Source organism: Emys orbicularis, chromosome 5, assembly GCF_028017835.1.
Source record: "Emys orbicularis isolate rEmyOrb1 chromosome 5, rEmyOrb1.hap1, whole genome shotgun sequence".
Lineage (NCBI taxonomy): Eukaryota > Metazoa > Chordata > Testudines > Emydidae > Emys > Emys orbicularis.
The window spans coordinates 61893342-61921256 of NC_088687.1; the positions used below are offsets into that span (position 1 = coordinate 61893342).

General features: G+C 44.6%; 1 protein-coding gene across 1 annotated transcript; it reads right to left on the minus strand.

Moving 5' to 3' along the window:
* Positions 1–2984: 2984 nt before the first annotated feature.
* TMEM154 (transmembrane protein 154) lies at positions 2985–27911 on the minus strand. The gene is made up of 6 exons (XM_065405698.1): positions 27780–27911; positions 20314–20640; positions 17443–17470; positions 15775–15860; positions 14101–14161; positions 2985–3137 (listed from the first exon to the last, which is right to left on the minus strand). Exons 1-6 carry the CDS (start codon positions 27865–27867, stop codon positions 3122–3124), a joined length of 606 nt encoding a protein of 201 aa, XP_065261770.1. The 5' UTR covers positions 27868–27911; the 3' UTR covers positions 2985–3121.
* Positions 27912–27915: the final 4 nt, after the last annotated feature.

Genomic DNA, 27915 nt, shown 5'->3' on the forward strand with positions numbered 1-27915 from the left:
AGCAGCGGCCACACCTTATGGCCGGGAGGGCTCTGAGCGCGGGACACTCGGGCTGGGGGCTGCCCCTCAGGGCACACGGAGCCGCCTGCAGGTGCCGCAGGGCGGCTGCCCCCCAGCGCCGCAGCCAGGGCTGGGCAAAGTGGCCAGAGATGCCCAGGGACTGCGGCAGGACGGCCAGGAGCAGCAGCAGCAGCGGGGCCATAGAGGGCGGGGTGCTGCTGTGCGGGGCCCGCATCCCGCTCTCAAGGGCTCCGCTCCCTCTGGGGCTGCCCTGCCCCGGCTCCTCAGCCCCCTGCCAGGGCAGTCCCCCAGCTCTGTCCTCCCCGGTCCCGGCCGGTCCTGGAGGCAGGAGCCCCGGCTGGAGGGACCCTGGGCTGAGGCGCGGCCTGGGAGCCCCACTGCATACCCCGACCCTGCCAGCGCTGGACCGGCTGGAGGCGAGGGGGGAGCGGGCGGAGTCAGCGCTGGTGGGGGGAAGCCCAGCGCTGGGGCGGCAGGGGGTGCGGGTGGGGTGGGGGGGAGAGCCCAGGGCTGGGGGGCAGCCAAAATTTTTTTTGCTTGGGGCGGCAAAAAACCTAGAGCCGGCCCTGGCTGTGAGAGAAATGAGCAATGGAAACTAATCTGAGGAAGAGGAACGTGATGGCCATAGAGTTGTAAAAGGTGAGAGAAATTAAGAAAGGAAGGAACTGAGAGCAGATGAGCAATACAAAAAGTTGATGGAGTGAGCAATATTAAGTAAGTGGTGAGTTTGAGAGAAGGAACGCTGAGACTAAGACATGTGAGAATGGTGCTTAGAGAAAGCCAAGAAAGCAATCAAAGTGGGGCCTGATTCAAACTTTCTGAGGTCAATGAGCAATGGATCAGGTTTTTGGTGAGTAGAGAAGTCAGTCCAAAACAGGAGGTCAAACAAAGAGTAAAGAAAGGAAGCTGGATAAGTTATCAGTAGGGAAGTTGAAGTCGCCTAGGTTTGAGATGAGGAATTGAGATGAGAGGAAAAGAGTGAGACAGATATTGATGACAGCCACATAAGGAAAGAATGGATGGCATGAGCTCAAACAGGAAGAAGGAGAAAGGGGTGAGTGACAGGAGTGTCATGGAATGGGTAAGACAGGAAATGTGGGGAGGAGAAGAAAGGGATTGATGGGAAATGAAGAAGGTAGAACAGTCTAGTCAATGCTTGCCCTTGCTCTAAAAATGTTAGACTGGAACTGACTGACATAGAACTCTACAGTTCTTACAACTGTCAAAATACATCTTATACCACATTCTCTTCTAGAAATCATCCTACTTTTATGCTGTCTTCAGAATTACTCTTTGCAAGGAGTGAAAAATGCCAGAGTAACATCCAGGTTCTAGTTTACTAAGTTGCTAACAGAGTTGACCAAATACTACAAAAAATGTTCCTGAGAATCAAATTGCTTCCGCTTAATTTGTCATGTTTGTTGTTTTTGACAAATATTCTACTGAACAAATTTACTGTCAAGAGCATTTGGGAAATGTTGGAGAATTTTTCTGAAAAACTAATTTTGAACTCATGAACCTGATTCTCAAAGTTAAACTCATCCAGTCAGGAAAAATGAAGTCACCACAGCTCAGTGGCTGAATACTTGCCATTAACTATTTGGGAACAATGTACAGACCAAATACTCTTTTGTAGAAATTGTTCATTTAAGCCAAGAATAAATTCAAGAAGGCAATCTGAGAATGTAAAGAGCAAAAATTCTTCAGTGCAAGTTACTCATACTGTTCAAGTTGCTTACACCCTCAAATGTTGGATTGGTTGGTGAGGATTAGATGATATCCTCACTTAAAAAAAACCAAACCTGTGCATGGAAAAATATTTTTAAAGTAGTTGTGCCCAAAACAAAATTGGGCACACTTCTCAAAAATATATTGCCCAGGTACAAAATAATATATTATAGAAAGTAAATTTAGCTAGGACTTGAGGTTAATGTTTTAAATATAGGACAAAAATCTACATTAACTAACATTCAGTTCCACACGTTCGTTACATATTAAAAAAACCCATGGTCATAATTTTCAAAAAAGAGGCTAGTGATTTTTTGGGTTCCACAATATTTGGGTGCCCAACTTCTGGCATCTGTAAGAGGCCTGATTTTAGAAAGTATTGAGCATCCACCTTTTAGCAATCCCCCCTTGAAGGTGTCTCAAGTTGGGTACCCAAAAATTGAGGCATCTGAATCAACTTGTTATTTCTGAAAATCTTGGTCAGGCAGTTTCTGGTGCATATGTTCAGAATAGGTTGGTATCCAGTTGTTCGATATTCATCCTGCTTTTCACAGAAAGTACCTTAAACTGAAAATCCCTAGAGTTAATTATTATTAGAAAATAGCCCTGAGTTGAGAGAAGAGCTGAGAGAACAGCTCAGAATATCTGGAGGACTAAGGTTCAATGGCTGAGAGGAAATCTTTAAATAAAACTTTCCACTTCTATAGCGCCTTTCTCCTGAGAATCTCAAAACATTTGACAAACCTTAGGTCCTCCTTTGGGGCTGCAGTTGGCTTTAAGGAGCATCCTCCATGCTGTAGCTTTCAGCAGTTTAATTTTTTAGTGGACATCAAATCTCTTCTGGCAATCAGAGCCTTTTACTTCATCAATGGAAATCCAACACAAATTATTCCACCATTACAAAAAAAGTAAATTATATACAAAAACAATAAAAGATTATGAATTTAGCAGTCTGATTTAAACCCACTAACACAAGGAAATTGGGAGTTAAGGCTACAGTGATGCTTTATGGAAGAACTCAGGTACATGAGCCGTCATACATATCACAGCCACACACAGATAGAGGATAAGGTGGAACATGGACTGTTCTGAGGACCTTCAGAAATAGGACTGTTCTCGCTATATTAATGCTGAAATTTCATTGCAATGCAAGTTTAAATCAGATCCTTAATCTTACTGTAATGCATTTCCTTGTTTTTATTGGTGATGCCTCCATTACGAAGAATGCATGCAACAGGAAACAACAAAAGCATTTGCTTCTCTCGCTGTTTGAGACGAATTAAGTTTACATCCAGTTCATCTAGTATCTGTGGGATAGGACTACGAGCCTTGTGCACAGCTTCCCTTTAACCAGTTCAGGGCTGTTTGGACTTCATGTTTCGCAGTCACTGTATATGTATTAAAGAGAGAAACAACTTGTATCACTATAATTTTCCAATGAAGTTTAGCTCATTATAGTTTTCCAATGAAGTTTACTCAGTGGTAGTGGTGGGACAGTGTATTGTAATGATGATCTTGTGGACTGAAAATAAACACAGGTTATAGATTCCATAAAATGAACGTGTTTGTGATACCAGGCAGTGTGAGCGGGGCTGATTTGATTTCTCTCTCCTGTTTCCAGGCAAACCCTGACAAATCATATTTCCCCCTGACACACCCACCCCAGCTTCTGCGCTATGGGAACCATATGGAATTCATTTTTTAAATCCATTCTTATATAAGCCAAATCGTTTCCTCCCCCCCCTTTTGTTCCTGTTGTTTCCACCCCCCCCCCCTTTTGTTCCTGTTGTTTCCACCTAAACAATTTACTCTCAGGTATTTTTCCAATAACCTGTTTTGTTTATGGTAACACAAAAAGATCTTTCTGTTACTTAGGATATGTCTACACTGCAATGAAGTTGTGATTGCAGCATGGCTAGGCATACCTGTGCTAACTTGGATTCTAGCTGGCATGGGTAACAGCAGTATTGAAGGCGTAGTGGTGCAGAATTCAGCATAGGCTAGCAGCTCCCAAGTGTACTGTAATTTCCTGCCTTGTGTGCTGAAATCTATAACCTTAATGCTGGATTAACAGGATTTTTTAAATTTAATAATAGCTGTTTTACTTCATTTATTTGACTTTAATAACACACTTCCTCAAATGAGCTGTTAAAATAGTTCTATGTATTTTTCTTTTCTCTGTTTATGTGACCCAGGAGGCATTGTCAGCAAAACATGTCTGTTTGGTAAGATTCAATAATAGAGCTGGGTGGGGAACCAGATTTTTTCCTTTTCTTTCTTTTTTTCTTTTTTTTTTTCTTTTTTTTTGGTGAGAATTCCACGATTTTTATTTCTACTCCAAAATGGAACACAACCAGGGCCGGCTCAGGCTTTTTTGCCGCCCCAAGTGACGAAGGGGGGGGAGGGGGAAACGCGATCGGCGGCACTTTGGCGGCAGCTCAACCGCGCCACTTCATTCCTCGGCAGTAATTTGGCGGTGGGTCCTTCGCTCCAAGAGGGACTGAGGGACTTGCCGCCGAAGACCTGGACATGCCGCCCCTTCCCATTGGCCGCCCCAAGCACCTGCTTCATTCGCTGGTGCCTGGAGCCAGCCCTGAACACAACCAAAACATTTAGAAATTTCCCACAAATGAAAACTCTGAAAAAATGTAGTTTTGGGAGAATCTAAGAATTTAGTTCTGATTTTGATATTTTATATTTTAAAGTGTTTTTAATACAAAAACAATGAATTTTGTTTGAAAAAATTCTTTCAAAATGAAAAATATCTGCCTAAATGAGCCTGTCTTCCTGAATTTGGAACTAAATTTAAAAGAATCAGTCATAACACTTTGCATTTCAACAATACCCCTCAACTGGGCATCAGGGTGTTTTACAAATATTAAAAAAACCTCAGACCATTATTAAGGAATACTTTAATGAAAGTGCCTAACTTCCTGTTGACTTCAATGGGATGTAAGTACATGCTTATGTGTGCTTAAGTGCTTTCCTGAATAGGGATGTTTTCCTGACTTAGGGCCTAAGTCATAACAACACTGTGAAGTAGCAATATCCCCATTTTATAGATGGGGAAACCGAGGCAATGAGTGGCTCAAAGACATCTTGCCCAAAATCACAGAGGAAATCTGGGGCCTAGCCAGGAAAGAACCCAACTCTCCTGACATGAAATGGGGTTTGTCTACACTGCCCCACAGTTTGGACTACAGGGGTGTGCATAAGAGTCCGCATCAAAGTGCTGTGCTGTAACTTCCCCGTGTAGATTTGTGGCAATGAACTAAAACATTCCTCGTATAGTCCTTGTCAGACAGGACTACATTAATGTGAATTAGGAACGTTTTAGTTTGTGCTTGCAGCATCACATGGGGGAGTTACAGTGCACCACTGTGGTGAGCACTGTATTCACACACTCCCCAGGCTTATAATCTGTGGGGCAGGGTAGACATAGCTTCAGATTCTTGTTTTTTAGCTACAAGACCATCCTAACTTGATATTTTATTACCATAGGTCTAATCAAATTGGTAGGTCAAGCTGATACTTTTGAAAATGAACACTTAAGAAAATGCCAAGAGTTGTAATTCAATAGCTATGTAATTTCGGAGAACAAAATTAATACTAGGGAATGTTATGCCTTAAAAATGGCTTTTGCAGCAACACTTCCAGTATTGGTATTAGCAGGTGTTTAAGAAATTCTTGGTCTTATTCTACTTGTTAATTCAAGTCCGGGCAAGCAAAGACCTTGATAAATCTAACTTTTAGAGAAAGGATATGTAGTTATCTTTACAATCCATGGCTTCTCAGTTCTGCTCCCTCCTTCTTTATCTGTCATCATGATGGGCTCATACACAGGAAGGAACAGAGAAACAGGAGGGCTATTACATGCTTTTTCACAGTCTGATTGCTGGTGGTTGCATCTTGGACCCAGAATCTAAGCTTTCACTTTTTAAAAGAGTAATTTCTCTTGTCTTTATAGTTGTAAAGGAAACTTCTTCAAATGCAAACAGATGCAGTGGTATCTGCATGAGTCTGCAGACATCCTGGAACAACAGCTTTGAGAGAAATGTGAACTGCCTGAGTCAGCTCTGAAGCAAATGATGATGTATTGTCAATACAACTATTTCACTCATCAAGGCATGAAAGAAAGAGATCATCATATTAGGAAGATCTACGTTCTCTACTATAAATGGCTTCTCATTTGGTGGACGGAGGGTAGACTGCAACTCTTTTCCCCACCCCCGTCTGATCCCTGAGTGCGACCGGCTCATGGATCTGATCCTTTCCTTCTTATGACCCATCTCCCGCCATCTAAGCTTTTCTATTTTCTTCTCTTGAAAATATTTTTCAGAGACCAGATCACTTCCTGTCTCCACTGTCAATTTTCATCTTTTCATGCAGGATCAGATATATGAATTGAATGTGGAAGTAGAGTGCAGCAGAAACAAAGCTTAACCCTACAGGGTTCTATATATTATTTTAACTAAAGTTTATGGAAGCCCATTAGGGATGGGGTCTTACATGATCCTAAACAAGAATGGGTTTGGAACACAATCTTGGTGGGAGGTTTGATTGTAACTTCCTCAGTTGGGGAGGCAGGATCACACAGAAACACTGCATTGGTGTGCATTTCAAGTCACCATGTAAACATTAACCAAACCACTTCTTCCTCTCTCCATATAACACACCATTTGCTCACCAGGCATGTGACCAATACAACTTATACCCACAAGCTTTTAAAAATGTCCTTTGAGACTAGTTGCTTGCACCCACATTATGATGAAGTAACCTTAGCTTAGCTCATCATCTGCCATGATAATCTCCCTGGAATAGGGCTGTGGGAGAAGAAATCTCCAGGAGAATCTCTCCCTTCCTCCATGCCCTCCCTCCCCCCGCCAGCATCTTGTTTGCAAGCATAGAATTTGCTTCCCCACCAAAGAGTTCATGGGCTCCACCCCAAAGCTGCTGGATCCCCAGGAATCTGTGGCGGCTGAGAACACCCATGAGGAGGCCTTGTGTGGCCTCATGGGCCCCAGTAGCCTTTCCCCAGCTGGTTTCTTAGCAACTCTTTTCTACTGGAACCACCCCATGGCATTTGGAACTACTGACATGGCATCTATGCGGAACTGTTTGTGCCTGTGTCATTGTTCATCATTATATATCTTAGAGAGATTAATTACTTCACTTACCACTAAAATGCAGCCACCTCTATGGTGGGAATGCAGGAGCATGACAAGAAGTGAAGAATAGGAGCAATTGAAGCCAATAGGAGCAAACTGAAGAATAGGAGCAATTTTAGGTAGGCAGAACTGAATGGTCAGTTTATTCAGGATACCAGAGTTCATGCCCTTACCCTTGTGAAAAATGCCAAGAGAATTTTACTGTCTACCAAGTCATCAGGATTTTGATTTTTAAATCTAATCTGAATGAAAGCAGCACAGTGTTTCCCTCCTCCCCTTAATTCCATGTAGGAGATTAACTCAATATTGACTTTGAGGGGAGAGTCTCACTTCCTGAAGCAACAAAACCATTTTTACTGCACTGCTGGCTTTCTTTTAAGGTCTGTCAAGCTATTGATCTGGCAGGTTTGACCCTACTTTGCTTGTGAGATTTGAAAAACTCAGAGCCCAGTATAGTATACTTGCGGCAGACAAATGAGTTCTTCTTCGAGTGCTTGCTCATATCGATTCCAATTAGGTGTGCGCGCGCCGCGTGCACGATCGTCGGAGAATTTTCTACCCTAGCAACACCCGGTGGGTCGGCTGTGGAGCCCCCTGGAGTGGCGCCTTCATGGCGCTGGATATATACCCCAGCCGACCCAGCGCCCCCCAGTTCCTTCTTACCGCCCCTGACGGTCGTTGGAACTGTGGAGCGCGGCATAGCTGTTCTCCACTCTCCCTAGCTTATCCTGTTATCACTGTAGATAGTTGTAGTTATAGTTGTTGTATAGTGTTAGATAGTTATTCATTTTAGTTTTTAATAGTTGTAAATAGTTAGCGGGGGTTAAGGGGGTTGTTCTCCCCCCTTTTCCCCCCGGCGCATAGCCGGGCTCATGCCCAAGGCTCCTGGCTTTAAGCCATGCGCGTCCTGCGCTAAGCCTGTGCCTACGAGTGATCCGCATGACTCGTGTCTGAAGTGTCTCGGAGAGTCCCATCAGACAGATAAGTGTAAGATCTGTAAGGCCTTCAGACCGAGAACCAAAAAGGAGCGGGACTTTAGGCTTAGGCAGCTCCTCATGGAGGCGGCACTTAGCCCGGATCCTCCCTCGGCGCGCCCAGCCCCGGCACCGAGCGCCTCGGTGCGCAGCGCCCCTGCGGCACCGACCGGTACTGCACCGTGGGCAGAATCGGACAAGCCCTCACGGCACCGGCCTCCTTCGGCACCGCGCCCGCCACAGGGGCCTCGGCACCGGTCCCTGTCTCCGGGACACAAGAAGTCCCGCAAGGCGCAGGAGACTGCTGTCCTGAAGACGCCGGCTCCCCCGGTGCCAGGGGTAGAGCCGCGTCCGCCTTTGGACCGCCAGAAGCAAGTGCCTGCTACACCGTCGACTCCGGCACTGCGGCCGTTGAGTCCGGTGCGGACTGAATCACCACCTCGGTCGGCGGTGGAGCCTTGTCTTCCTTCCACCCCAGAGACCTTCGCGATGGCGAGAGACCTTATTGCTCTCACGGAGCCGGCACCGCCCCAACCTCCGGCACCGTCGGCTCCTCGCGCAGTACAATCCAGGGGCAAGCCTGCCCTGGTGCGCCCGCTGTCTCCGGACGTGGACTCACGGCACCGCTCCAGGTCTCGGAGCAGGTCCCGACACCGCTCGCAGTCCCGGCGCCGACTATCGCCTGGGCACCGGTCGTACTCGCGGCCAAGATCTTCTTCGCGGCACCGCTCTACGTCTCGGCACCGTCACGATCATCGGTACCGATCGGACTCCAGACGTAGTTCTCGGCACCGGTACGAGCGCCGCTCGAGTTCGAGGGGCCGCTCCCGGTACCAGGTCTACTCGCGGTCGTCGTCGTCTAGGTCAAGATCCGGATCTCGGCACCGGCATGGCCACCGGCACCGATCCCGATCCCGGTACCGCTCACCGGCACCGCGCAGGGACCGATCACCTCAGGACCGGCACCGATCGGCACCGTATCATCCGGAGCCGGTTTTGACGCGTTCGGCACCGCCTTGGCCCTCGAGATCAGCATCTCGTTCCTCCGATGGGGCCTCCAGATCAGCATACCCTCCTCAGGGTCAGGCTGCTGCGGCTGACTTGGGCCACTGGCAGGAGGTGGCCGAGGACCCTGCACAGGGACCTACGCACTGGTCGTTCTGGACCCCGTGGGCGTATCACCAGGCGCAGGGGGCTCCACCATCAGCCTCTCGCTCGGCACTCTCTGAGCCCAGGGTCCCGGAGGCCACTATCTCCCGCCCTCCCCCAGGGGGCATGGAGGCTCCCGTGCCTACACCACCTGAGGCCCTGGACTCAGGGGCAGGCGATGCTCCGCTTCAGGGACCCCTGGAGCAGGACCCGCCATTAGACCCCTTGCCACCTGAGGCATCCTCCTCATCTTCCCCAGATGAGGCGGTGGCGGGCACAACCGCCACAGGTCCGCCCCCGATAGATCTTCGTGCCCACCAGGACCTATTACTTAGGGTGGCGCGTAATATGGATCTCCAGGCGGAGGAGATAGTAGAGGTACAGGACCCAGTGGTGAGCATCCTCTCGGTTGATGCCCCATCCAGGGTGGCATTACCTCTGATACGCACGATTCAGGCTAATGCCACTACAATATGGCAAACTCCTGCCTCTATTCCACCCACAGCCAGAGGGGTGGAAAGGAAGTACTTTGTCCCTTCCAAGGACTATGAGTACCTATATACTCATCCCCAACCGTGTTCACTAGTGGTGTCATCGGTGAACGCACGGGAGCGTCACGGCCAGCAGGCTGCAGCGCCCAAATCGAAGGACGCTAAGCGCTTCGATTTGTTTGGGCGTAAGGTGTATTCAGCGGGAGGGCTACAACTCAGAGCGGCTAACCAGCAGGCGCTCTTGAGCCGCTACAACTTTAATTCCTGGAACTCTATGGGGAAATTTAAAGAGTTGGTTCCCCAAGACTCAAGGGAAGAGTTCGGGGCCTTAGTGGAGGAGGGTAAGAAGGTGGCACGGACCTCCTTACAGGCCTCCTTGGACATAGCGGACTCGGCCGCGAGGACGCTGGCCTCAGGTATCGCCATGCGGCGAGTCTCCTGGCTCCACGTCTCGGGCTTGCCGCCAGAACTGCAGCAGACCCTGCAGGATTTACCCTTTGAGGGCCACGGGCTGTTCTCAGAGAAGACGGACTCTTGGCTGCAGAGCCTCAAGGACTCGAGAACGATCATGCGCTCCCTGAGGATGCATGTCCCAGGGCCCCAGCGCAGACCCTTTAGGCCCCAGCCTCAAAGGTTCTACCCTCCCCCGCCTCGTCCGAGACAGGACTTCGCCAGAAGGCGGGGCCGAGGTGGTAGGCAAAGGTCGACCGGCCCTCAACCCATTCAGAACCAGGGTCCGCCTAGGCCACCTTCAGGCCCTAGGCAGAACTTTTGAAGGTGCGGTCGAGGACGGCGCCCCAGCCACTACCCACTACCTACTCCTTTCGGGATCGCCTCTCCCGTTTCCACCGTGCTTGGTCCCTTATAACCTCGGACTGTTGGGTCCTTCACACGGTGGAGAGGGGATACGCTCTCCAGTTTTCTTCGTCCCCCCCCTCCCACCCTCCCTCCCCGTCCCTCTTCAGGGACCGCCAGAGTTAAGGGGCAGGGGGTTTTATTCCCGCTACTTCCTGATCCCCAAGTCAAAAGGGGGTCTGCGACCCATCTTAGACTTACGCGGACTCAAACAAATTCATAGTAAAGTTGAAGTTCCGCATGGTATCATTGGGGACCATTATTCCCTCGCTGGATCCTGGAGACTGGTTCGCCGCCCTCGACATGAAGGACGCATATTTTCATATAGCGATCTATCCGCCTCACAGGCGCTTCCTGCGATTTGTGGTAAACAAGGTGCACTACCAATTTGCAGTCCTTCCCTTCGGCTTGTCCTCGGCTCCCAGAGTGTTCACAAAATGTATGGCGGTCGTGGCAGCATACCTTCGTCGACAAGGGATACAGGGGTTCCCGTATTTAGACGACTGGCTGGTACGCGGCCGCACCAGAGACCAAGTTCAAGCTCACGTCCACATAATAATACAAACATTCCACGAGTTGGACATTCTACTCAACAAAGAGAAGTCCACTCTAGAGCCAACCCAGAGGATAGAATTTATTGGAGCAGTCCTAGACTCCAGACGTGCCCGAGCTATTCTACCAGACAATCACTTTCATACCGTCACAAGCGTCATTCAAGGGCTCAGGGCCTTTCCGGTTACCACAATAAGGACGTGCCTCGCCCTGTTGGGTCACATGGCCTCGTGCACTTACGTAACCAGGCATGCCAGACTGCGGCTTCGCCCACTTCAGGCCTGGGTATCATCGGTGTACCGTCCTCATCGGGACAACCTAAACATGGTGGTCACGGTTCCGAGCTCGGTCTTGACTTCCCTCACCTGGTGGTTGGATCGCAAGGCGGTTTGCGCAGGAGTGCCGTTTCACGCCCCACAACCCTCCCTGCACCTGGTCACAGACGCTTCATCTCTAGGATGGGGCGCTCACCTCGGGGAGCACCATACCCAGGGCCTGTGGACCGCACCCCAACTAGCTCTGCACATCAATGTTCGAGAGCTGATGGCGGTGCGCCTGGCATGCCAGGCGTTTCTCAATCTCCTACAGGGCCGTTGTGTGTTAGTTCTCACCGACAACACCACGGCCATGTTTTACATCAACAAGCAAGGAGGAGCCCGCTCGTCGCTTCTATGCCAAGAGGCCATTCGCCTGTGGGACTTCTGGATCGCCCACTCGATACATCTCACAGCATCGTTTCTTCCTGGAGTCCAGAATACGCTAGCGGACCGTCTCAGCAGGTCCTTCCAGACACACGAGTGGTCAATTCGCCCAGACATCATCTATTCCGTCTTCCAGAGGTGGGGATTTCCCCAGGTCGACCTGTTTGCATCTCGAGCCAACAGGAAGTGCCATGCATTCTGCTCCCTACAAGGGCGAGCTCTGGGCTCTCTGTCGGACGCGTTCCTTCTAACCTGGAAAGACCACCTGTTCTACGCTTTCCCTCCATTTCCACTGGTCCACAGGGTACTGCTCAAGCTCCGCAGAGACCAGGCACGGGTAATTCTAGTCGCTCCTGCTTGGCCAAGGCAGCACTGGTACACCACACTGTTGGAGCTATCGGTTCAAACACCGATCACGCTTCCCTTGTGTCCAGATCTCATCTCTCAGGACCACGGCCGACTATGTCACCCCGACCTGCAATCGCTCCACCTCACGGCGTGGATGCTCCATGGCTGAATCGGACAGAGTGGCAATGCTCGCAGCCCGTCCAGCAGATTCTGCTGGGAAGTAGAAAGCCCTCTACACGGACCACTTACTTAGCCAAGTGGAAACGGTTCTCCTATTGGTGCGAGCAACGAGCTACGTCCCCCTTGCAGGCGCCTATTCCTCTCATACTTGAATATCTCCTATCCCTAAAACAACAGGGCTTGGCGATATCTTCAATCAGGGTTCACCTCGCCGCTATTTCGGCGTTCCACCCAGGAGAACTCGCTTCCTCGATCTTCTCTAACCCGATGGTCGTTAGATTCCTCAAGGGCTTAGACCGACTGTACCCGCAGCAACGCCAGCCCGTTCCGACGTGGGACCTCAACCTGGTTCTTTCCAAGCTCACAGGGCCTCCGTTCGAGCTATTGGCTACCTGTTCACTCCTGTACCTATCCTGGAAGACAGCCTTCCTTGTAGCCATCACCTCAGCACGGCGCGTTTCTGAACTCAGAGCGCTTACGTCCAAGCCCCCATACACTGTGTTCCATAAGGACAAGGTGCAGCTTCGCCCCCACCCTGCCTTTCTCCCCAAGGTAGTCTCATCTTTTCACGTGAACCAGGATATATTTCTCCCGGTCTTCCATCTGAAGCCACACGCTACTCGCCAAGACCAGCGTTTGCATTCTTTGGACGTACGCAGGGCCCTGGCTTTCTATATTGACCGTACAAAGCCGTTTAGGAAGACGACACAACTCTTCGTTGCAGTGGCCGACCGGATGAAAGGCTCACCGGTCTCCTCACAGTGCCTGTCCTCTTGGATCACGTCCTGTATTCGTGCTTGCTACGACCTGGCCGGTGTCCCGACGCCGCGCCTCACCGCTCACTCCACGAGGGCCCAGGCCTCCTCGATTGCCTTCCTGGCTCAAGTCCCGATCCAGGACATTTGTAGAGCTGCAGTTTGGTCATCGGTCCACACATTCGCTGCTCACTATGCGCTGGTGCAACAATCCAGAGACGATGCTGCATTCGGGTCAGCGGTTTTGCACACAGCAATGTCTCACTCCGACCCCGCCACCTAGGTGGGGCTTGGGAGTCACCTAACTGGAATCGATATGAGCAAGCACTCGAAGAAGAAAAGACGGTTACTCACCGTTGTAACTGTTGTTCTTCGAGATGAGTGCTCATATCCATTCCAAACCCGCCCCCCTTCCCCACTGTCGGAGTAGCCGGCAAGAAGGAACTGAGGGGGCGCTGGGTCGGCTGGGGTATATATCCAGCGCCATGAAGGCGCCACTCCAGGGGGCTCCACAGCCGACCCACCGGGTGTTGCTAGGGTAGAAAATTCTCCGACGATCGTGCACGCGGCGCGCGCACACCTAATTGGAATGGATATGAGCAACACATCTCGAAGAACAACAGTTACAACGGTGAGTAACCGTCTTTTATGTATTATCATCTCATAATAACTGATCTTAGTAACTAAATGCAAAATATTATAATTGTTTACACAAGCCAAAAAGTGTGATAGTCTTTCTCAGTCAAGTAGAGCCACCTAATGGTAAAAGATGAGACTAAATTTTTTTTTCTTACTCTGACTGACCTTTCTTTTTGACAGCTCACAAACAACGGATTTTTCAACATGCTCATATTAACACCTTGGGAAATGGCAATTAAAATCTGATCAACTAACGAAATTCTGTTTGCTCCATCCCTCTCTGTCTGTCTGTCTGTCTCTCTCACACATAGGCTTTTTACTGTAGGGTTTTCTGTGGGTGCAAAGCTACAAGTAGACACTTTTTTTTTAAGATAAAAGAACATTGAGGCATTTGTCTGAAGAGAAATCAAAGTCCATAATAAATAATTAAATAAATCAACGTTAGAAGTAGACAAAGAAGAAAAAAAGTAGGTCACATTTTCAAATTACTAATGTTGATAGTGTTTCTTTGAGTAATACAATGGTAGAATTAAAAGTACCTTGTGAAGACATTTGATTCCTTTTCTTCTTCTTTTACAGTAGGTAAACATTCACCATCAGCTAAGAAGAGAAAAGATAACCACACTGTTACCTTTGGTAATTCTTTCAGACATTTCAAAATTGTGTTCACTTTCAGAGTAGTGACTGCGAACCAGAAAACTCCAGGGTACAAGTATAGTTCTTTTTATCTGTAATATTTGCACATTTATATGTTTTGTTTAATATAATTATCAGCTATTTGAAAGTGTCCTACCCTTGTGGCTGTAGTGGAAGACCTGGTAACCTTTATGATATTTATTTCAGTTGTTTGTGTGTATATGTATGTATACACATAGGAAGTGCCTTTCCTCGTTCACATGCATCTTTGCAATAAACTCAGACTACAAGGGCTATTTATTAGCTATTCACAGTACAACTGTTTACAATCACATCTGTTATTTCACAAGATTAGTACAGCCAGCAGTTTGGGGTATTTTTGTATGTGGTGCTGCTGCTGAAGAAATACATGAAATGTTTGCTGACTTTTAAAAAATGTGTTAACATCTTTTTACAATAAATATTTCCCCATCTACTGTATTTAAAGCCATTGACATAGTATTGTTATTATTTAATGTTTATATTGTGGTAGTGTCTACAGACTGACAAGGTGAAAGGACCATCCTGCTAAACACTGTACAAACCTACAGGAAATGATAGGTATCTACCAAAAGAGCTTACCATCTGAAAGACAAGATATAATAAGCAGATGAAGCAAACAAGCATTTTGGGGCATGGGGCAAGGGATGGGCAACAAAAATATTAGAATATGTGCAATTCTTAGCCAGTCTGGAGCAGTAATCACAATGTGTCACCTGTGTAGCTGAAATCAGGTTGCAGTTAACTCTATGCATTAAGGAAGAGGTGAGTTTTGAGAACTGACTTGAAGGCAGCTTAGGTGACGCGTTTGAGAATTTTGACTGGGAGCTCTTCTCATGCACCAGGGGCAGCCTGGGAGAAAGCACAGAGGTGCTTCAGGGAGAAGTGGATCACTGAGAAATTAATGGTGGAGGCTCACAGCTTGATAAGCAGTATTTCTGACAGATAAGGTGAATCTAAATGGTGAAGGGCCTAAAAGGCAAAAAGAAGGAGCTTGTGTTTGATGCAGTAGAGGATAAGGAGCCAGTGGAAGGATGCAAAGGGAAGTGATGTAGTCATAGTGATGAGCCAGAAAGATGATCCTGGCAGCAGTGTAATAAGTAAATAGTGCTATGGGCTATGAGTAAACAGTGATTTCTCTTAGAATGGCACAATATGCAGCACACTAGTGCAGACACACTGAATACTGAGAGAGCCAGATCTTTTAAAGAGACAATTATGTACCCCTAAAAAGCAATTTTTATTTAAAAATATAAATACAGTATACGTGTTTAATAAAAACTTCTACTGAAAACTGAAACCTTTATGGTATTATATCTATAGTATCCCATCATTTGATAAAAATAAGCACCCAGCCAGCCTAAAATACCCCTGATATTTGCTTGTGCAACTATTCTAGTATTGTAGGCTTAAGATCAGGACTAAAAATGTTTTAGGAAAAGTAGCAACACAAATATAAAATAGCTCTGTGGTATTTTTTCTATTCATGGAGGCTACCTCAGACACAGAGAGAGAAATGATTGGAGGGTTACCAGTACCATTTTTGTTCATGCTATTCATCCATTTATCGAGCTCTTCCATTTCTATTTCCATAACAGAGGGTGTGTCTTCTTCAAAAATAGGACTTGATCCAGGAAACAAAAGATGGGTTAGACAACGTGTTTCACTCAAATAGACACGTAACATAGCAGCATCATATCAATCTTGTATAATTCTGGGCCTTAATTGTGGGACACCAATGCTGCTCTAGTGAGTTTACTTTTTGAAGATGTGTCAGTCCAACAGGTAAGAAACAAATAATCATGGCCCACAAATGGAATAAATGGGTATCTTAACTACATACTGTAGATAGAAAATTAGAAAATAAAGGGTCTGATCCCACCCCATTGAAATCCATGGTGAAACTCCCATTGCTTCAATGGAAGCAAGATAGAGCCCCAAGTTAGAAATGCTATTTCAACCAGGAGGTTGGTTTCAGCAATGACCTAAAAAGAAAAGGTCATAACTATACTAACTACATGTTACTAATTTTACTCTTTCCTTTACTGATCATTTTTAGAAACAGCCTCATGGTTGAAAGACAATTGCTAACTTTATTTTGTATTTTTAGCATGAATTAAAGCAGTGGTTCAGGGTCGTGACCCTGTTTTAATGGGGTCATCAGGGCTGGCTCAGACTTGCTGGGGCCTGGGGCTGAAGCTCTCGTACACCCTGCCAACCTGAGACTGAAGCCCTTGGCCTTCTGCTTTGCCCCTCACCCAGGGCGGCGGAGCTCAGGCGGATATAGGCTTCGGTCCCCACTCCTGGGGTTGTGTAGTAATTTTTGTTGTCAGGAGGGGGTCGCGGGGCAATGAAGTTTGAGAACCCCTGAATTAAAGGGAATCTCTCCCCCCCAAATCCATTTTAATAATTTTCAGCACTTACCATGAGGAAGGATCTCAGTAAAATAAATAATAAGGTAACAACTATCAAATGGTTGAGAACTATTCTGCAGCCTGCTTGTTTTTATTGGACATGGGTTATTCAGTTCACACAAGCTCCAGAGAATCTTTACATGCCATGTAATAATGAGCAAGCAAATTTGAAAAATAATTGAACATGACATAAAGCTTATTCTGGGCAGATAGAATTTATGGACAGAGCCAGAAAGCCTGTCCCTGTTACCCAAAGTATAGTTGTATCCTGCGGCATCCACATTTAGAGTAAGAGAACCGATGGTGGCTCGTGCCCAAAACAAGTGGTGGGGCTGTAGACAGCAGGCTGGATCAAAGGCCTTATGGCACCTATGTCATACTCCACCTGTGTGGCTGAAATAATCCCAACAGAAGCCTGTATTCCCTGCTCGGTGCCATCTCCCTCTGCTACCTGCAGTCTATGTGCTGAAGGATCAGAAGTCCCACAGTGGCAGCCAGATGTACTATAATCACCAGAGGAGCCTGCAAATGTTAGCAGGAGGTAATGCACCCTACAATACATCAACCACAAAATACAACAGTGGTAATTATTTGGTGGGACTTGGGGTCCTTTAGCCTCCTCTAGGGTTAATGAATGAGAAAGGGTAAGAGTGTTGAAAGTACAAAATATAGACTCCTCAAGACGTGCAGGACATACAATAAGTTTAAAACCACAACAATAAGGCCCTAAAAATTAACATGGTCTACTTTAGGAAACAAGCTAGAACAATGAGCAATATCTATAAATGTTACCTTTTGACATTTTCACTTCCCAGTTCATCTGAAATAAAATAAGTTAAAAAGTTGAATGTATAGTTAACTTGTCTTTAACTAACTATCCATTTTCTCTTAATGTGATATCCCAAACAGCTGGGAAAATTCTGCAGTAGGTTTATTTTAAACACGGAACAGTTTTCGTATATAACTGGTTATCCTTTAGATTAAAACTAAAATGCTTTATACGTTTTCTTCCATTAACCACGTAGTCTGTAGTTTACGTAGGTGCTGATTGCTTTTAATCAGTAATTTTCTCTAATGTACTAAAAGAAGCTGACCACCAGCAACTCTTGCTGGTTATTAATATACATGAGATGACTGGGGAGGGAGGAGCACCAGCTACAGGGGAGGACACGTGATCTCCCCACATGACTCCCACCAGCCCAGGGCCCCCATGCTCTCCCCGTCCCCTCCCCACTGCACATTACTGGGGGGGCGGGGGCGGACTCTATCCTCCTGCTGCGCCAGCTCCCCCCTGGCATGTTCGGCTGCTCTCCCTAGCAACCAGGTCCTGGAGCCACTCCCAGATGCTGCCCAGCAGCTGTCTGGGAGAGAGCTTGGCTGTGGCGGCAGCGGGCTGCTTCCCGCCTGGGCTTGGCTTCCAGGACAGCAGCTGACTGAGTCGGAGCCCCCCACCCACCTCCCCCGCATGCTCTGTGCACAGCAGTAGCTGACTATGAGAGAGCCTGGCTGGGGAGGGGCAACGGCAGTCCGCTGTCTGCCCAAGCTTGACTCCTGGGGACAGGAGCCGACTGTGAGCATGCCAGAGGGGCGGGAGGGTTCCGGTTTGCTGGGCCACTGTCCCCAGAAGCTGCGCCTGGGTGGGGGCAGCCAGTTGCTGCCGCAGCCAGGCACTCTCCCAGTCAGCCACTGCGCTGCACTGGGCAGCATCCCAGGCAGCGTGGCCGAATGAGTCTCTGGCCCCACCTCTCCCCACCCAAGCCAGCTACTGGAGGGACACCTGACCCATGCCCCTCCCACGAGTCACCTCACCCTGTTTGGCTTGAGCAGAAATCAGTAGCTGAGGTAAACCTAAGATACAGATCAGTGCAGTGGGAGTTAACATTCAGAATGTGAACAGGAGACTGCAAACACAGAGTTCCTTGAACCTAACAGATTCCAGGAAGGAAAGTGACATCCTGAAAAAGTAACAACTGGTATAAAAATTGGTTTATTGCAAGCTTTGAGACAGATCATGTGTAGTGTACCTATTTATGAATGAAGATCATAGGAGCTGGTTTCCACATTGGAGGAAAAGGTAAAGAAGCTTGAATGGTAGCTGAAATCTCAGAGTGCTAAATTACAGAGACCAAAGGGAACAATTGTCAGGGAAGCTGGATGAGACGCCACACGAGAGATGGAAAATGAAAAAGGACTGAGGGTAGGATGAGATATTAAGGAATACTAGAAACTGTAGGAAGAACAGAAGGGAAATGTGCATATATAGATAGATGTAAATACCAGAGAGAGAGAGAGAGAGCAAGCAAGCAAGCAAGCAGTCAGGTGGTGTGGCATAGCAGGCCATTATACAGAGAACTCATCTCTTCTGTACGGGCCTAAAAATGCTTTAGGAGTCCCAGCATGTAATAAAAAGAATGAAGGGCTGGATGTAATATCCACATTGTACAATTATTTTATGGTTCAAATCAGCTCATTTTAAATTCAGCCCAGCCAGAAGACACCAAAGCCTCCAACCCGCTCCAGCGCATCCACCTTCTCTCTCTCTTTGCCAATGAGTCATGTCAGGAGCAGTGGATAGGCTGAGTAGAATGTCTACAAGGCTAAGACACCCAATGTATTGCTTCCAAGCAAAAGGAAAAAGTGAGCAGGAACCCAGAATTGTGCGTTAGCAATCTTTAAGATCAAATTTCCAGTGGGCTCTGAAAATGTACCCATATATTTACATGAACATCCCCAACACATATGAACAACCAGGCAGAAGCTTCATTACCCATTTGGTGTGTATCAGTGATGTACCCAATACTAATGTAGGGGCATTTTCAGAGGCACACTGAAAGTTTGGCCCTAAGTGTCTATTTATGGTTTAATATTTGTAGGCTGACATACTTTTAACAGCACAAAATATTTCAAAATATATCAGTACACCTCCTTCAAAAGTTCCTACATCACTCTATATCTTTAAGGCCCTTCCTCTGTTCAGTTCCTATTGTTTCACACAGTGGAGTTATTGAGGTAGGTTGTATGTACCTTCCTGAAATTGCATCATCTTATTGCAGAATACAGTTACCCTGATCACATTATTCTTAAGCAGTTTACTTTGATTGAACAAGTGGTTTCATAACAGCAATCACACTACAGGGTCTCTATGAAAGCTTCCCTTGAAGTGCTAAGATAAATTCCCTCTTATGAAGATTTTGCTTTTATTTTCAGGTAGTTTCTCCCTGTCAGTAATGAAAGAAGTAAATTGTTCATTAGAGAAGTACCCTCAACAGTGAATTAGTAAGCATAAGAACAGAACAAGAAAAAAACATGCATGGTCAAATAGTTATCTCTTTGCCCTTAAATGTTACCAGAGGGCTGAGATGGCAGAGGATCTTATTATAGCCCATAGCTGTCATAGATGTGAGAGATAAGCAGAGGGTGCTAAGAAGCAGAACTACACCTATTTACATGGGATACACTGTACATACTGTGCTAAGAGTTAGTGAGGAAAACAAAACTCTAGAGTTTCATAATACATTCCATTTCTGCATAAGAAAATTCAAGTATCACAAAATAAAGAAATACATCATAAACATTGCATTCCATTTCCTGAAATCCTTTCCTGTTCATGTTCAATATTTTCTACAAAGATCCTTCTAAAACTTGAGAAGTCCTAAAATTTACCTTGCTTAGACTTTTTCCTTTTATGACGTATCACAAAGAAAATGATCAGCAGAATTAGTAGGACTAGTATCACCACAGGAATGCCAAACATTAAGGCAGGCTGTACACCTGCCATTTCTGGGGTGTTGTCATTATTCATATCATTTAACCCAGTACTTGCATTATTTCCTGTTTCAACATTTATCTCAATCTCTGTTGGTTTGATGGCAGGTTTCAGATCATGGTCACCTGCAGTTGTAAAATATTCTGCAGATGTCTCTGGTCTAGGTGTTACTTTGATATTCAATGCTGGTGAACCATCTCCTGAAGCTTCTTCATTTGCAGTGCCTGCCAAATATATGTAAACATCTTAAGGTTTTCACTTTTTAATTGGATAATCAAAATAGATAGTGAGTCAAAGCATATGGTTTTAAAATTTCCTCTTCATTTCTCCTGTACCCATCCTGGTTTGTTTGTTTTTTTAAACCACACTTGAATGTCTGCAGACTGACTGACCACAGTGATGGGCGCTTCATACATAACCACATCACCCTTGCCAATTTGTCAAGAAAACGTATAATACGGACAAAATTCTGCTAGCTTGCTCTTCTTATAAACAGCAACATGTGTAACCCCATTCCCAGACAACCACACCCACCCGCTTGCTCTTGCACAATATAAATTCTCTCACACACCACACAACCACACCACACTGGCAGCCATTCCTCTTTTCTTCTGATTGAGTCCTAGACTCATCCTCCACCCACTCAATCAGCTTGGCTCACCCCGTTATCTCTGACTCATCAAATCTCTCCTCTGTCCTCCATAAAATTCACCATTTTCTCTGTTTCTCCATTGTTTTCTCCCCAGAGTCTCTCAACTGGCTTGGGGCAGGGAGAGGGAGGAGAAGGGGGCGGGAATAGGTCTGGCCCAGGAGAAGGCAAAGCCCATAGAAACTGCTGACTTTCACTCATCCTCCCCGTGGACTCTGCACTGGAAGAGCCAAGAACATGGAGAATTTAGTAGACACAACTGCAGTTCCTCCATCTCCACCTACAATGAGGCAGTGAGTAGAGCTCCTCCTACAGCCAGGCAGTATAGCACAAGTAGCAGCTAAAGAGTTGTCTACCCTCATTTCAAATGTAATTGGGGTGGAGTTTTTTGTTTGTTTGTTCAAGTAAATGGGGCTACAGTTGATAACATCGATCACTGTGATGTGGGGAAACTTTCTGCCTGCGTTGGGTGAGCAGGATTATTCAAGGCTGCCTCAGATAGATTTTATTAACCATTGTGGTGTTTATAACTCGAACAACTACAAGTTGTGGGCCCTATTGTGAGGCAAAACCTCCTGTTGATGTCAATGGAAGCTTTTGCCTGAGTGAAGGGTGCAGGAATGAGTCCTTTGTACATTTCCATGTATAAAGTCTTAAATAACTCTCAGCCTAAAATGAGCTGAAGTTGTGACTGCTCAGTGTTGTCTGCTATTTTAAACAGTGCCCTGTGTTCTGTGGCTTTCATTGTACTGAATATATGAGGGTAAGACTGTCTGGCTGTTTTAATAACATATTGGATCTGATTCTGTGATGTGCTAAACATCTTCCTACAAGGTGCTGATCCTCCTCAGCTTCCATTTAAGTAAATGAGAGCTAAAGATTCTCAGCCCCATGCTGGAGGCACTCAGGACCTTCACTGGGCTGGGACCAATAGTATTTTACACATTAATTGCTTTGTAAGCACATAAATCCTCATCACAACCCTGTGAGAGGAGCAATTATATCAATTCTACAAATGAGGAAATAAAGGGAGACAAGTGAAGTGGGTTGCCCAGGGGACACATAGTGAGTCAGTGAGAAAACCAGAATTAGAACTCGAGATCCCTGTCTCATGCTTAATCCACTGGACCACATTGCTTCTCCTTACTGCTAGATCTTTGGAAGGAGATAAGTGTCTCTTGAGGCTGTATCCTAGGGAACAAGATTTTAAATTATTAAAATAATCTGAGTTTATTGCATTAACTTATTGTAGTGATGATTTATCTATCTAGGTATTTATGCAATACTCATCATCTGAGTGCCTGGTCATTTTATCCTTTACTAAAAATTATCATCACAAAATGTTTAATATTAAAAATAAGTCATTAGACTACTTCATTCAAAACATAGCAACAACTTTTAACTGATCTCCTTCAAAGCACTTTACAAAACATTAATTAGTAAAACTTAACTTCTTTATTTACTACTTCCAATCTTCATTCAACAACAAAACAGAATCTCTGCCTCTTTGGTAGGTAATACCCTTCATGTGACCTCTTACATGTATCCTCTTATTTTTGCATGCATTGATAACCCATTATATTCTTGGTTCTGCTTAAACCCTATCAAGAGGATCCACTGGCACAGGAGTTACTGTACTGCACTTCTATTCCTTGCAACCTGGTTCTTCCAGATTCTTCTTCCCAGAAATTGTTTCTAGTCACCACCAGTGTTTGCAGCAATTCCATTTGACAGTTAACATCATCATCTAGTCATGATGGGCCAACGCACCAGTATAGACATGTGTGTTGCAGACGCCTGCATGGCTAACCATAATACTGACATAACAGATAAACCAATTCAGTGTCACAGAACCATTTATCCACATTTGCTTAATTATCCCTCCTCTGATCATTCTTCTCTTGAAATCTGTCAGCTTCCTCTGCTTAACATACTGATAGCAACAAGCCCACTGCTAAAAATAGTACAAATGGGAAAGGGGGGGGGGAATAGTTTAGGTTTCTGTTATTTCCAGAGCAAATAATTTATAAAAGCTTTTCAAACGTCTGATGCATGATGTACACTTGAAAGCAAGAACAAATAGTAACATCTCATTAACCACAATCCTAAACTTTCAGCTGGAATATATTTTTCATTTGATGTTCCAGAGAGACTGTTCCAATGTCTCTTCTGTTCTTTATTTGCCATGTTCAAGCTATAAAGCAGATTTCAGATCACTTGTCTCTCTATTAAATAAAATTCCCCTTTCCAGTCTCCAGCCAAAGATAATTTCAGATAACAGAGGGTGACCTTGTTAACATGTATATTTGTTCACTTCCCATAATTCCAAAGACAAAACAGCATCTATCCCCACTTTCTTTTTCCTAAGTTATTTCATTTGGGAGAATTAAATACATCCTTCAGCAGTTCAGTAGCCAGTTATACAATGCTGCTTCCAGCATATTGTTGTTACCTCCTGTGTTTTAACTGCTGCATTTAGAAATTATGTTTTAACTTCCGCCAGGATTTAAAGCATGATTGAGGTCTCAAGTGATAGATGATGACTGTGATGACCTCACTGGTCAACATAATACAGTCACTGCATAGTGTAGCATAGCTCCACCCAGTGGGAGGAGGAGTTACAGATCAGAGTTGAAATGCACTGATGGCACTAAGCATGGGAGCTATCACAGAACATGCCTTCATTTTTTGGGACTCAAATGAGTGCTCTTAGTCCCTTTCTTCGGGCCAGATTCTGACATCCTGACTCTCAGCGAGTAGCACCTTAATCCACAAATAGTAATGTGACTCCTCACAGAATACGATATTACAGAGCATGAGTAAGAGTATCAGGATTGGACCCTTTATAATTGATTAAGATTCAACAGCCGCTCAAAAGTTGCTTTAAATTTCACAATAGGGCTTTTATCACAACTGGTTGTGCTAGCGAATGAATGAAGTTGTTCATTCAAATTTTGAAAAGAAGAAGCAGTATTGTTTGCAGACATGTACACTACAGCATACAGTCTTGCTTAGCATCTTCTCCTCTTTAAAGCTGCTGGTGAGAAACTGGTGAATCTTGCTTGACTCTTTCTCTTGACTGGTCGTACAGACTAGACCACATTTCTCTACACAACAAAAGCAAGAATGATATTTTTGTTGCCACATCTGAACACAATGCTTGCTGCATTTCCTGCTCTGAGTGGTTTGTCTTCTTGATGAAGTAGGCAGGTAAACAAGACTTCTCTTTTTAATTTGAAGGGGAGGACAAAGCAAAAACCATGCAATCAGCTTCCTCTTTCTAAAGAATATAAATACATCCTATTATAAAATTGCCAGAGCATACCTAGATTGTTCTGATAAAACAAGTCCCTGGAGGGGAATGTTTTAAAAGTACAGCTTTGTACCTAAGCACAAAATAAAAGGAAAAAAAATAAAATATTTCAATTGATGGAATAATCAGGTTTTTTTTTAAAGGGAATTTTGGTTTCTCCAAACTTTGCTATAAAATACAAATAGTCCATGTGAAAGAAAACTCAATTTAGGGCTAAAAAAACAGAGTTTAAATACTATATATACTGAAAAAAACATCTGTGCAAACTGGAGTGCCCCATAACTGTGTTTGTTAATACACCCTATACTCATAACATTCTTTTAAAAATTTCTCCAGGTGGCATTATTTATGGAGTACAGGCAGGATTTTTGTTTTCCATTGGACTTTTTAATTAACAAACACTTAACAAATTAAGGGGGGGGGGCCTCCAGTTTGCCCAAGTGTTTCTTTCTACCTAATAACTTTTCTCTACATCATTTCAACTCTCTTTTATCTGATTTCATGTAACTGTTGATCTAGGGAGTGTTGCTCCTTGAAATGGGCAAGGCTTGCCCAGGTAACATGTTGAAACATGCCTCAGATATGATATGTAGGAATCCTTAAAACAACTGAAGACCAGCTTGATTAATAGATATGCTGTCCTGGAGGGGTAAAACAGCCACATGTTTGTGTGGGTAAATCAATAGAAAAGATCCTGTAGAAAATGGGTGCTTACAAAAAGTCTTGTCCAGATAGGTGTGAACCAGGAGGGAAATATACTTAAGTTTATTTCTAGATGATGGAACAACTTCATACCTGGTATAGACAGCTTAACTGACATTTCTACTGCCAGTCCTGCAAATTCAGACCAGCATCTAGGAGTCAAGCTGGGATCATTCATCATCAACAGTAATAAAGGTTCTGCAGACCAAATTATGCACTTAGTTACACCTGTTTAACCTTTCAGTTTTGCCTCAATGACATCTTGTGCAATTCCATTGCATTCATGAATTTGTGATGTGAATCTTCTCACCTTAAGGTATCACTCAAGAGGACCTCTGTGTTTAAGACCAAATGAGCTGAAGCCTTTATCACCAGCAATCATAAGATACCTTCACGAACACTGCACGGGGTCACTGACTAGAATTTGATATACAATTTAACTGATGTGTAAGAAGGATTCTCTTTCTCTGAGATGGCTCTCTAGTGCAGGAGTAAACAGCAGTAACAACTTGTTTGTGAATGAAATGGGAATATCTGGCTGAATACACACAAAGAGTTAATCGGTTGAGTAAAAAGGTACCATTTTTACATGGCCACTTTTCAGAGACTTGCACTTTGATGCATCTTTAAAAAGAGATGATGCAGCAATGTAGCAGTTGCTGCACGAGGCCAGACAGAAGGATCCTAGCAAACCCTCATTTCTTGCTTTATCACTTTGCTAGAAAATTTAACGTGCACATTTTTGGTCTCAAAATATGTTAGAGGGAGACAGCTTCATAGTGACTAAAAAGAAATCTGATTTTACTTCCATTTTTAGCAATTATACTAAGCTTCCTCATAGATTAAAAAAAAGTTTTTATGTCTACAAACATTGATGTGGGTTCAGATCCATTTTTAAATTCATTATTATGAGGAGGAAAAGAGGTCAAGAACAAGAATCCCCCAGTGGTCCTAGCTATGTATGTGACTTCACCTAAGAGGTCTTTTCAGCAAACTATAGGGTGTCTGTAAATGCTGTTCGTACAATCTACAGCACATTTGGCTCTTGAACTGAGAAGTCCTCTTGAATTATGGCTAAAGTGATAATAGCATGGGCACACAACACAAATTCTATCACCTCTTAGCTCTTGACATCCTCTGCATGAAGCACTGTTGAATATTGTTATATGGCTGAACAAGGTTCTTGTGGCATAGCTCAGTAAGTGAGGAAGCCTTTTCTGTAACTTCCTAAATGTTCATTCAACATAGTACAAAGGGACATGGAACACTCCAGGGAATACCAGCACAGCTTTTACAACCTTTATCTGCATTATAAAGCTGGCTGTGGTGAGGGGATTGGTTACAATACAGTTTTCCCCAGAGATTGTTACAGCTTTGTCTTCTTTTAGCTGTAATTCAACTTGTGGGATTTTGACTTTGCAAGACTCTAATATAGTTTGGAAATGTTATTTATAACATAATCCTATCCACACTGCAAGACCTAATTGTGCTTTCACCATCTTTAAGGCCTACTATGTTGTAAATGGTCCCCAAACACATAGGTGAGGCCTTAGAGAGACCACCTGAGAGCTCTAGTCCTTCATTATTACTAGACCAAATTTAGAAAGAGACTTCTTGTTCTGCATAATTTCCCTGATAATTATGGACAGGGATTTTTTTCTAATAACTTGGGTTATAATCGTCCTTAGCATGGTTGTAACACAATTTTATTCCATCTACACAGGCAAGACCAAGCCATGTTATAATTCAGTCATAGCACTTGTGTGTATAGACATTACCCTTAACCACGGTAATGTTTGTAGTATAGACAGGGACTATTGCCCAGACTTACAGCATGGCTATAATCCTTTTTTTTTTTTAATCCATTTTCACCGTGGTCATTAAAACCATAATTACAGTGGGGTAGCAATAACAGAGTGACTATCCTTTCTCCCCATTTTGTGCAGAACTGTTACTTGATACAGCAATTTGAGAGCAGCTAATAATACCACTGTATATTAAAGGATTTCAACAGTGGTTTGTTTCACACCCAAAGGCACATAAGTAAAACAATTTGTAAGTTTTCTTTAAAACAGCTACCAACATTGTTCAGTTACTGCCTCTATTTCTTGTGCAAAATACAAATGAAACAATTGTACACGTAATAGTTTAATGATTTTTTTGTTCAAAAGTTAACTATTCAAGCCTGCAATACATAATATTTTTAAACAGCATGAACCATCCCTAGATTATTATTTTGCTTAACAAAAGTTGTTCACTATGGCTGTTTGAAATATTCAACTGAAAACTTTGAATGTACTGTAATCAGAGTACATTTTTTTGTCCATTAAATGCCGTTATGAAGGACATGACTTTTACAGGCAAAATACACCAAATGGTGGAAATCATAACAGAAAATAATGATGGATGTTAACCAAACCCCTGTATCTAAAAACACCTGAGATTTAAGGATGTTTGGATCCAAATGTTGCAGGTGAAGCTGATCTCTATTAAACAACACCAACACACACACACACACACAGAGAGATGAAAGTAGCAAAGTTAAATAAAGCTAAAACAAACAGTGCAAGTTTTCATAAACCTCCTACAGTGAGATCAGGTTTTCAGGGTGTTACCCTGTAACAGAGTTCTATCGCTGTAGGCATAAAACATGTCTGCATAGTTCTACTTCAGAATGTGAAAGACACTTTATTACTTACCATATCTGGGAGATCCTGCCGTGAGAAACAGGACAAAAAACAGCATGAAGTTTTGTTTCTGTATGATACATTTTTTGTGATTAGGCATGATTCTCAATTTTAGTTTCTCCCTGTTTTACAGGAACAAGTACGTTTC

Bases quoted from the DNA above. Each gene is read 5' to 3' on its own strand.
- TMEM154 (XM_065405698.1), bottom strand. From the start codon at position 27,867: ATGCCTAATCACAAAAAATGTATCATACAGAAACAAAACTTCATGCTG. The intron at 20,641-27,779 runs GTAAGTAATAAA...TATATTTGGCAG, and splicing joins GGCAGGATCTCCCAGATATG to GCACTGCAAATGAAGAAGCT. The intron at 14,162-15,774 runs GTACTGGTAACC...TTCTCTTCTTAG, and splicing joins GAATAGCATGAACAAAAATG to CTGATGGTGAATGTTTACCT.